Below are 12,104 nucleotides of genomic sequence, written 5' to 3'. Positions count from 1 at the left end.
GGGTGATCTAGCCCGTGGTCGCCAACCTACGCCAGTGTGGCCCCTATGGCAAAGTTGGATGCGTCAACGTGTACGTGGAACTCTTTGTCCCAGTCAGGATATGTTAGGATTGGCGCACCCACCAACCGTGACTTCAGTTCTTGGAAGGCCTCCTACTAACCATCCCCCATATATACCGTTCACCTTTCCTTGTCAGCTTGTCCAAAGGGCAGGATACTCGAGCAAAATTTTTGATAAATCGCCTGTAATACCCTATGTGTCCTAGGAAGGATTTGACTCCCGTGACATCTGTGGGTGCCTCCATTTCTACTATCACCCGAATCTTGTCTGGGTCAGTCTTGAGTCCAGCCTTACACACTATGTGTCCTAACAGCTTCCCTTGAGGCACCATGAATCTGCATTTTTTTGGGTCGAGTGCTAGGCGAGCTCACCTGCATCTCTCCATGCATTCGCCCAGTGCAGCCAAATTTGTATCTTGGTTACTGTAGATGGACCAGTCGTCCAGGAACGCCCTGAAGTTCCCTACTGACATCTTTTCAAATATGTGAAGGATTATTCGTTGGAAGGTTGTTGGTGCGTTGCATAATCCGAACGGCATTCGATTATATGCGTACACGCCATCCTCCACTATGAAGGTAGTTTTTAATTTGTCTTCGTCGGCGATGGATATCTGGTTATACCCAGAAAATCCATCCATGAATGAATAAATTTCATGACCGGCCACTTCTTCCAAGATGCTATCCATGAATGGTATTGGAAACGGGTCTTTTATGGTGATCGCGTTAAGGCATCTAAAATCCACGCAGATTCGTATCTGGTTTGCCTCTTTTTTAAGGTATATCACTATGGGCGATACCCACTCGCTGGTCTGCACTTTAAAAATAATCCCGGCTTCGAGCATACGTTCAATTTCATCATTTACTCTTGCCGCATAGTTTTTATTCATTCTGTATGGCCTCTTCCGTACAGGTATGGCCCCAGGTACGAGTGTAATTTTGTGTACGCACAATTCTGGCGGTACCCCTTTGAGGTCCTTATACGTCCAAGCGAATACATCCTTGTATTCCATGAATATTTTAAACGCCGCGGCTTTCAGGACTGGGTTCCAATCGTCACCAACCAGGATGTTTCTTGGCTCTGCTTCCGTGCCGAGGTTTGTAGGTTTTACCGATTCTTCGTACCGGATTGGTTTTGTCATGTCGAAACTGTGTGCTGGTACTTCGTTGACTGGGGCATCCCCTTCGATGTATTCCCCGTACGCCGGCGGAAATTCGTTCTCGTCCATATTCTCGTCTACCTGCAACATGTTACACCCATACAGCAACTTGTAGTCCTCCATTTGCCAATGAAAAAGCCCATTAAGGGAATCGGTCTCGTCCTCAGAACATCCTTGGATTTCAAAGACGCCTTCCTCGTTCAGTTCCCTTCCGTACTTTCCTCCGTCAACTCCACCTTCTCCGTCTGATTCCGACTCTGACGCGAGTTTTTCACTCACAAGTTGTGTCTTCAGGTCGATAATAAATTTCCTCCCGGCTTTTTCCATTGACAACGTGTTACGCTTCCAGTTGTGATTCGCTCTGGCTGCCACCAACCACCCTCTGCCCAGAATGGCGTCGTATCCTTTCTTGGCTAGCGGAATCACCACGAAGTCGAGGACAAATGGTTGTGTCCCGATGGTCACTTGTTGCGCCATGAGCGTTCCAAGGTGTTTGATACCATGTTGATCCGCTCCCAGTAAGTTAAAGGTTGACGGCCATAGTGTTGGTTGGCCAAGCTGCTTCCAGGTTTCTTCTGGAAGCACATTCACTCCGGACCCGCCGTCAACGATAGTGTCAGTCAGAATGGTTCCCAGTATTCCCATTTCTACCACCGCTGGGTGTCGGCCACTATATAATGTCAGGACCAATGGGTCTGTAGGTGTTCTGCCAGTACCATCCGTATTCCGGGTTGCCTGACTGTGCGGGGTTACTTGGACCGTACGTAGGAGTGCCGTACGTAATTGCGGCATCATTTCCAGGAGGTCCTTCATTTTTACCGACACTTCAATCTGCAGCATTTGCTTCAGGATATTCTCCTCCGCCTCAGATCGGGAGGTACTTACCGCTTCCTGAGTGCTCCTTTGTGCCAACATTTCCTTTGCCACTTCCGCCTTGGCCTCTTGCACCCGCTGCTTCTCCGTGCGAGGGTCCGAGTATGTGGCCTTCTTTGCCTGCGACCGTGTGATTGCCAATACCCGTTCCTCCGTCCTGTCGATGTTGAGCAGGTTTACTCCAGACTTTGGGCACGTTCCATCATCATGGTCTCCAGGCCCACACCATTTGCATAACTTTTGTGGAGTTTCTTCTGAGGTGCATTCTCTAGCAAAGTGGCCCCATTGATTGCAGGCTCGGCACTGGATCATTGGTCGTCCCTTTGCATCATATTGGATTCGGCTCCTATTATTATTATTGGTCCTCCCCCCTCGCCGGTTGTTCCGATATCCGCCAGATGATGCATTATTGTTGGCAGTTTGCGACGTTCCGACGGCCGGCTGCTCTTGCGTGAAGAGAACTTGTTGGTTCCTGGTTTTCATATTGTAGGGACATTCCTTTGTCAAATGTCCCACAATCTGGCAAATGTCGCAGAAAGCCTTCTTGGGACAGGACCCCTTGGTGTGTCCATCACTCCTACAGTCGGTACACCACACTTCATTTTCTTCCGTCTTACTTGTACTCCCTTTCATGGCTTTGAATTCTTTCAGCATTCGTTCCATGTCCTTTTGGAGCGCGTGTACCTTTTTACTCGATTCGCCACCGCTACTGCTCTCCCCGTCAGAATCTTCATCATCGTCAGATGAATATTTATTACTTTTCTTCTTCCTTGATGTTTTGTATTCGCTTTCTAGATCCATCGCCCTGTTATAGGCGTCGTCATATGACGTCGGGGGTACAATCTTCATTTTTTTCCTTAGGGAGGATTTCAATCCTTCCACGAGCCATCGTTTTTTCAAGCCCTCAGCCGGTTGGCTTTCCATTTTACCCAACAATTCCTTCAATCTCCTACTGTATGCCGTATTGTCTCCTTGGTACCTTGTTTGGTACTGTATATCTCTGTTACAATTTCGTTGTCATCACGGAGCAACCGAAACTCCTCCATGAATTCCTTCTGTAGGTTGGCCCACATGGCCACTTTTTGCTTATCTACATCGGAGTACCAATCGATGGCAACTCCACGTAACGTGGCTGGGAACTGCTGTACCCAGTCATTCTGGTCTGTCACTCCGTTGGTAGACCAAATGGTTTCACATGTACGGCAGTGCCATAAGGGGTCTTCCTTGCCGTCCCCTATGAACTTTGGCAGTTTTTGTTTACTCGCCATCCCTGGTCGTCTTCCTGGGGGCGGTTGTGTCTGTGTCTGAGGCCCTGCGCTGCTTCCTCCGGTGGCGTTGGTGGTGTGTCCTGGAGGTACGGTGTTTTGCCTGTCGTGTGTGGCACCTACACCCGTACTGTTGCCCTCCCCTTCGCTCTCACACACGCCTACTCCTGCTTCCCGTTGGTGATCTTCACTCCGTGGCGTAAGGGATAAGTTTCTAAACTGATCCCAAGTCTCCTTGATTAGATTTCGCCGTAACCTTGTTTCTTCTAGAAATTCTTCGTGGCTCCGCATCCTACGATGATCTGGCAATGTGTAGAAATTTCCGTCAGCCTCTGCACCCTCCGTGACACCTCCTTGGTTCCCCTCGGGCCCCCCTTCGGCAAGTCGTCCTTCGGCAAGTTGCCTCAGCCTCCGTCTACGTTCTACTTGCTGCTCTAGAATCAAAGCCCTCTACGCGGCCTCCCACTCGTTCGTTTCTAGGTTTTTATTTCTATCTTTATTCAATAGGTTTGGCATTAATTGTCGCACATTTCCATAACTCTCAATTCATAAATCAAAACATGTCTTTATTAATTCATCTGCTCAAGTACAACTCGTGTCAATGACACTTTTATTTGAAAATAAGAAGTTCACGGTTCAATTCCCTCCTGGCCTGGCACCATCTCTTTCCGTTTCCCGTCGGCTGTTCTCTTCGTAGCGTTGCAGGATTTGTTGTCGTCGCTCTTCCTGGGCAATCTCCTCCAGGTGGGCCTGCTGTGCCAGCGATGCCTGTGCAAGCAGCCGGGGGAGGTGGTTCATTAACCGGTTTACTGCCAGGCTAACCTCCAGCGCTGTCCACACGGCACTTGGTGGGATTTCTGCCTCCGCCGCCTCTCGTCAGACGTAGGTCTGAATGGCTACCTGGAGCAAAATTGAAAATTCTCGCGTTGCCGTGTCTTCTCCTGTGTAAAGTTCTGTCTGCGCGTCGTCGGCCTCTGGGTTTATTTCACCAACGGGTAGGCCCATTGTGTCTATGCGCCATCCGTGTCTTCCGTTCCCGAGTACGTCTAGGCAGCAGTGCCAAATGTTTGCCCTCTCGGGTGAATAACTTAAGGCATAAAGAACATAATGCAAAATAATGCTGTAAATATCAGACAAGGTATATCAGATGTTCTATTCATCATAAGTGTATTTTACAAGTTACATTCCGAAGTATAAAAGGGTGCCGAGGGGGTGCGAGCGCCAACCGTCGCACCGCAACTTCCACCCCTCGGTTGCCAACTAACCAAAACAATTACACATAATTAACTAATGTTATTCCCGTGTACAATAATGCCGCCAACAATCCCCGTTAGCAATGGGGCGATGTGTGAAAAGGTAACAATAGGGCCCTCATCCTTTTTGATCTTTTCATAGGCTTTCATAAAGGATGAGTTACAACTTTTTTCTCTACTGCTTGGTCTTCCTTTGCTTGCTCTTCAATGCATGCCAAGAGATTTTCCTTTGCAAAATGGCCTTTACCATTTGGGGTGCCAGGATAGTATTTGATGCCTTGGTTAGGGCTAAAGCACAAATGGGCTCACTTCATTGTATGCGCTCGAATATTTTGCTTTGCAATGACTACAAATCTAAATGTAACCTCCGCCGCCTGGAAGTTGTACCCTTTCAACATATTGCTAAATGGGAGAGTGTGTCTATTTGAAGCAAAGTTAGCTCCCAAAGCTAGAAATAGTTGTCATTCTAATCTAAGCCAACAAGTTCAATAAACAACACATTCAAAACAAATTAAAAAAAAAAACTTCAAAACAAAACAAGAGATTTCATTTGCAAAAGAAAATTAAGGAAAAAAAAGAACCAAAAACTTCAAAAAATCTACCTCTTTTGAAGAAATCTTCCTCTAAGATCTCTTGGAACACAAACAAACACTCGAAAATGCATAGAAATAGCACAACAACCAACTTGGAGAATTCAATGATCAATCTTCAACAATATTCATGCAATAGCAAGAAAAAAATAAGTTCAACAATAGAGCAAAATATTCTGTTTTTCATTCACAATAGCAAAAATGAGATACATTTTACCCTTTAGATGTTTTGTATGTCAAAATTTAGGGTTAGAGGGCCGAATTAAACCTTTTGCATTAAAAAATGAGTTAAATTTTTTTTTAAAGTTGCAAATTCACTGGACGCATCGGTTTGGAGGCAAAATTTGCCCCAAGTTCACCCGGGTTCGGCAAGGCCAGATCCACAGGCTGTGGCCAGTACCCTACCTTGATCCACAACAAACCAGCCCGAGACCCCAAACGGGACCCAGGTCCCTTTACCTATGAACTGGTAACTTAGATTTCCAATTGTACATCATCTATTTTCATTGTGACACACTCACCTTCTATATACAGTAGTCTATGGACAACTTTGGAAACATTCTCAGACCATAATGATACTCCAACTCCTCCAGCGGTTGTTTGAGGTTAGATTTAGACTTAATGTTCATTTAAGTATGCAGTGAAACATCAGCACCTGCATGTGTAGAAATTCTGTATGATCTGCCCAGCAGCATTGTCAAGTGAAATCACTTCAAAATACAGTTGGTTCTAACAACTTGACTATTAAAATATCCAATCCTATCCATGATACAAGCTTGTACTGTGAGTTCATGCTATTTTCTGAGTTGTTAATGCTATTCCTAGTCTTTGCCAATTGTTTGACAAAATGTCCATGTATTTCCTTTTGAACGTAAAGTGTTTGTGAAAATGTTTATGCAACTAAACACTAGTAACAGCTGTTTTTTTTAAGCACTAAGAAATATTTTAGAATTCAATGTTGCGCCAACTATTTGTTATAAAGTCTGTAAGCCAAAGCAAAATGCAAGATTATTGAAATACCTTAGTAAGGACAATACAACATATCCTCCCAAAAGAACACTGTCCCCTCCTTGCAGGTTTAGTGTAGGAGTTATGCAATGGAAGCATGTCAACTCTGTGTTGAATACAGATAAGCTGTCAACAGTTAGAGATTAGAAGTATGGGAACCATTAATGGAGAATCTGATCTTATAAAACAACTGGTTCTTATACATGAAATCCTTAAGACTATGCTGCCAAAATATGTGACACATTAGATTTGTCTTTTCTTTTGATTAGCTTCATCTGCTTAATATAGATGCACATATTGTTGCTTATCAATTTGTGAGCAGCATCCTCATTTGTATTCTTCATTCATTGAGGATTATGATCTCATGATTATATAAACCTGAGACATAGAAGAAAGAGGAGATATATGAAATCAATGAAGATACAACTTTTCAAGTTCTTGTAGCAATATTCAATTGCTAAAGAACTATCTAAGTAATCTTTTGGATTAGTAATATCATTCTTTCCAAGAAAAGGTCTGCTCTTAAAGACATTTATTGCATTGTGTCCCCTCTAATTAATTAGCTCTTTTAGATTGAACATATTTTGTTATAGTGAATGTATGTTTACTTATTTTCATATAGAAGTTTTAGTTTTTATACGTTTACTTCCTAGTTGAGCAATTCAACAGTTGACTAGTTTTTCTTTAAATGACTTCATAGTTTAGCAATTCAACAGTTGACTAGTTTTTAAATTGCTTTTAGTTCATTTCTATAGTATTTCACCTTTCTTTTATCTGAACTTCTCATATACCCCCTCATTGTAATGTTTTTAATATTTCTCTAGAAATAATTTATTAAGGGTGCTAGGATCACCCATATCAACTGAATTTTCAAAAAACATTCATTACAAACATACAATTTAAAAGGGGCCTGTAAATAATCAAGGGGCATGCTCAATTGGCACTGCTTCTGGACAAAGACATCTCACCAAAAGATAAGTTTTCCCCTTTGCACAACTTGTCTAATGTGTTCCACATTCATAGTTACAAGACTCACCCAGACTCGGTGTGTCCAGAGGCTAGCCAGCCCTACCAAGGCCCAGGGACTTGGACTCTCAGTCTGAGCAAGTCTTGCAAGACTCAACAAGTTTGCAAGACTCACCAAACTCGGCCAGGATTGGGGTAAAAAAGTTCAAAAAAAGATAAAAAGAAACAAAATTGTAAAGCATTTATCTGACATTTTAGTTACTTCTTTAATAAAAACTTACAACCTTACAATGTTTGTTTGGTTTATGACATGCCCATTTAGGATTCTCCCCATGATTGTCTTCAAGTCAATCTCATTGTCTTCATCAGAATATATAAATGAAATATATCATTTAAGTATAAGAAAACTTTGAGTTATATTTCATGTATATAATGGCGGGATGTTTGAGAGTGGTTTCGGATCTCTAGAAGTTATAATGCAACTATTAGGTTTTAGATATTATGAATTTTCAGACTTAGTTGAATTTCAATAATCAATAGGCTCCTATCAACATTCTCTCGTTCTCTCTATCTCACTCTCTTTATCTTCCCCAAACTCTAGACCTATCTCTCTCCCTATCACTCTTCCTCTATCCCCTCGCTGTACCTCTCTCTATCTCACTCTCTCCTCTCCACCAAGATCTAGACCTATCTCTCTCTCTCTCAGCGCCAAGCCCCCACGAGGGGTGCTACCCTCAACCTTGTTTTGGTGTTGCTCCCAAACCCCCATGAAACTATAAGTCTAAGCAACTAATAGGCCAATGATGAATCATGACCATATAATCTACAAAGTACATATCCCTTGTTGCAAATCTCTGCATCTTTGTAGTCAAAGCCACAATCAAGGATTATCTTGTTTCATGCATTGGACAACTTGTTTGGTATACAAGGACTGCCATAGGCAAAGTTGGCATGCTAGAGTCATTGTTCTGTTGAATATAAGTTAAGTCATAACGGGCAATAAATGGCATTTTTCTAATGTAAAAATGTAACATCATGCCCTGCACAGACAACTCAAAGAACAAATCCATCTATTAGTATCCTAGCTATGGTCAAACTAGAACATAACTATTTATCTTTTTACATAGTCACTCCTCTTTGTTAATGAGCTTGACAACAAAACATGAAATCTCGAAGACTTCAAGAAAACTTAATAATTCCTCACTTGAATATACACACCAATCATTGAGACACAAGAAGATATCATGGCTACAGCATCATCCAAGACCTATCTTGGACACCAACACATAACTTGTCGTGATGTTGGGATAAGTAATGTAGGCTCCTCTAAGCCATAGACTTATATTTTTAGTTTTGATATTTGTTTTGATGCCAAGGATTTCACATTCCATGAGTCTTGTATACATTTGACAATATTTATATATCTAAATGTGTTATTTCCTTAAGCTAAAATTTGCATTCATACTAATGTGATCAATATCTACTTGTGTATGTGATCAAAGTAGCTTCTGTTTGATGAAGTTATTGTGTCTTTAAAGTTTATTTATTAAAGGGTGCATGAAATAAGTTTTAAAATCATTAAAAATATCTGAATTTCGTGGGTTTTTCAATTTATTGAGTCTAGGTGCCGAGTCTAAGTCCGAGCTCGAGTCCAAGTCCAAGTCCAAGTCAAAAAGCAGCTTGCAAAGTCTGGGCCAAGTCTGATTCTTGTAACACTAAACTTCTACCTAAGTTGAATTCATTCATACATGACAAGGCAAAGGACACTTCATCCAGATCAAAGGCCAAAGGATCCAAATGCCTGATTGTTAAGGGTGAGTACCCAAGAAGTGCTAACAATGATTTCTATCCTTTTGAAATCGTATATGGAGATTTTGGGTTTTTATAATGGCATCAAGAGTTGGTTTGTAAAGTTGCAACGGAATTCTCAGTTTGCTTCGTGTAATTCTGTAGGGCAAATGTTGGAAATTATTATACAATATTTATTTTTGTCTCATATTAATCCCATGGTGTTTTATAAACATTGTTGTAATCAACAAGTTCAGTGATTAAATAGGAGGATTTAAAAAATGTTTGCTGAAGTTTCCATCCACAATTGCTTTCTCTGGGGTAAACATAGCACCCTTGCAATGTGTTTCTCTGTAGTTTACTCTCTTGAAGTTTGTCCTGCTTGTTTCTTTTGAAGCACTGTGGAAAACAATATACCTCTATGCTAAGCAAAATTCAAAAGGAAGAAACGTAGGAACATAGAATTATTATTTTAATTTAAGCCATAGACATTACAATCCATTAAGGTTACTTGTTCATTGGTATAACCAAGATGGTTGTGAATCATAACCCATCGATACAGATGCAGATTCACAAACTATGCAGATACAGATTACAAAACTATACTATTACAAATTGAAAGGCAATTCCAATGTATCAAGAAGACATTTAAAATTAGCAAGATAAAAAAAGAGTGAAAATTTAAGAACTCATAATGCTCATGCCCTCACACTTTTGGCCTCAAAAATGCTAAAGATAAACCAAAGGAAAGAAACCAGTAAGTGTTGTGAGGAAACAAAGATTGTCATGACTTCAAATATGTGTCACAAAAATGTGTTACAGAACTCTCATGATTCATTCACAAATAACCTACCATTCTGACTAATAAAATCAAGTGCAGATTCTCGTGGATATCCGCAAACTGCTGGAGTTGGATGAAGTAAAGAAAGCAGACCAATCTGAGGAAAAGAATTGAGGGGTTATTTTACATAACAAACTCTAGAAATATTGTTTCAAACAATTGTCGTCTAGAAGAATTAGGAAAATTAATTCTTACATCATCAGTTTCCTTCTTCAGTTCACCTATGAAACGGGCACATAAATGTTGTACCCTTGCCTGCTTGATAAGGCATTTTCTAGACTCCATGATGACACGTTCACAAACAGTCTGTAGATCAAACAAGTGTTATAATCAAACAAATACCCAATGACCAATTAATTCTATTAAAGAAAACAGCTCAAACAGCATTATACTCAAACCTAATATCTTCCTAACTATGAAGAAAACACCTCAAACATTCTACTCAACTCTAATATCCATAAAGATAAATTCCTAACTATTGAATAGCTTTACAACAAATACATACCTCCATCTGATGTTTGATAGTTTCCTTAACTATGTCAAACTCGTACTGATCTTTAAAGCTGCAGTAGTAGGGACATAAAGGAGACCATTAAATTGAGAAATTATTTTGACAAACTATGGCTCGGAATATTTACATTTCAGAAATAAGAAAATCTGACTGCACTTGATTGTAAATTTATTGTAAATGTAGATGTATTGATCCTACTGTCATTAAGTATCATACCTAATTTGGGCATAAATGATGAGAATCCTTAGGATACAGAAAATAAGACATGGTTCGTTTTACTTTACTATTTCATGTTTCCTATTAGTTATTATTTTTAAATTTTATCTGGTGTAAAAAAGTAAAATCCTAGTTGCTAGGTGGTTATCTATTTTCTTTCAACTTGGCTCTCACGTTGAAAACCATGAGATTTAGAATATATCAAATTTAATAATTTTGGCATAGTTTATGTTTATAATATTAAACCTTGTAAGCCTTCAATTAAAAAATTTATCAAGTTTATAAATCAATAAAGCATTTTCCAATTGGTGGATCTGGATCTCCTTTGTAATCCATTGGATTAGGGTTTTCTTGCTCTTCTTTACAACTTTCTGCTAGAGGCACAATGGGTGAATCTGACAACACCATTGTATTCTAAGCTGCCAACAAAGTTGAATTAACCTTTGCTTTCATCTAAACCGGACTCAAAAATGCCAAGTTATGAAGTTTGAAGACTTATTTTCTTTACACAAGGTGTGTGGTTTACTAAGTTCTTACTATGCACATGTTTTGAGGTGAAGTATAATATGTCTATACATACTTACACTACTCCCATTACCATTGTGTTGACGTTCTTGTCCCCCATCGGTCATACCTACAATTTTTGTTGCTTTAAAATGAGCTACTAGTGCCACCTAGTATTCAAGTTGTTGAGCTGCATTATGATGCCACTGCAATGCATTGCTTACTAATCAGAATTCTTGTTACTGTTGTTGATGATGCCTAAACACTAGGAAAGCACATCAGCAACACAAACCAACGGCTAATCCAATACATATGGTCTTGTGTATCTTTCGCTAAGTTGCCAATTCAGGTACACATGCAGGAACCAGAATCCAGTATGGCGGTATGGCAGTACGGCTAAAAAAAAAAGAACTCATTGGGTATGGGTGGGCAATGTATATGTTCAAAATTGTAAATTATAAGAACAGTGATACTCATAAATCCATAATTGCCAACAAATAGAACATTTAAATACCTCATAATGTTATATTCTTTTACCATATTCTATTGAAGACATTTACGGGAATAAGTAGATTTAACTTGATTTGATTTGTAATATTATTAAATGTCTTTTACAATTTTACCACTGCATTAATGCTATAGATATTCGTGTGAATGAAATGAATTATAAATGTTCATGATATCCCATGTTATCAGATACAATACTTTGCACTCTTGCTGACCCAAAATAACCTTTCCTATGCTGAAAATGCACCTAGCCTGGCTTGCATATTTATTGGGTACTGGTATACGTAATGTGAAACCCAACCCAGATCCCATGAAAACTTAAGAAATAAAATTTAATAACTCTAAAGGAAAAAGGTGAAAAGTTCTACTTACAAGTTGGACACTATGTAAAAGGCAAACAAGTCTCCCATTCACACAAACTATTCATTTGACTTCTTAATTGGATCTATTTCAATTTTCAGATATAAAACCCATAAGTGTATTAATGCAACCTGGTTAATAGCATCTTGCTCTTGCAGTTTGGATGGATTTGTCTTTACTTGGTGATAAAATCAACTAAATATGTA

At 40.0% G+C, this 12,104-nt stretch overlaps 1 protein-coding gene across 6 annotated transcripts in view; it reads right to left on the bottom strand.

Annotated features, from left to right (window-relative positions):
- The window catches only part of LOC131065758 (isochorismate synthase, chloroplastic), a 314,318-nt gene that overhangs the window by 144,238 nt on the left and 157,976 nt on the right, over positions 1-12,104 (bottom strand). For all 6 annotated transcript variants that reach the window (XR_009111467.2, XM_058000400.2, XM_059209304.1 and 3 more), the window contains exons 9-11: positions 10,306-10,363; positions 9,996-10,106; positions 9,813-9,897 (exon numbers count right to left, since the gene is read on the bottom strand). Coding sequence is in view for 5 of the 6 variants with exons in the window: in XM_058000400.2 (XP_057856383.1) it covers positions 9,813-9,897; positions 9,996-10,106; positions 10,306-10,363 (254 nt within the window). In the remaining variant the exon portion in view is untranslated. The remainder of the gene's footprint in view (positions 1-9,812; positions 9,898-9,995; positions 10,107-10,305; positions 10,364-12,104) is intronic.

This window comes from Cryptomeria japonica, chromosome 7 (genome assembly GCF_030272615.1).
Source record: "Cryptomeria japonica chromosome 7, Sugi_1.0, whole genome shotgun sequence".
In the NCBI taxonomy this organism is placed as follows: Eukaryota; Viridiplantae; Streptophyta; class Pinopsida; order Cupressales; family Cupressaceae; genus Cryptomeria; species Cryptomeria japonica.
The sequence above is the reverse complement of the archived record's forward strand: the minus strand, read 5'-3'. Positions and strand labels throughout refer to the sequence as shown.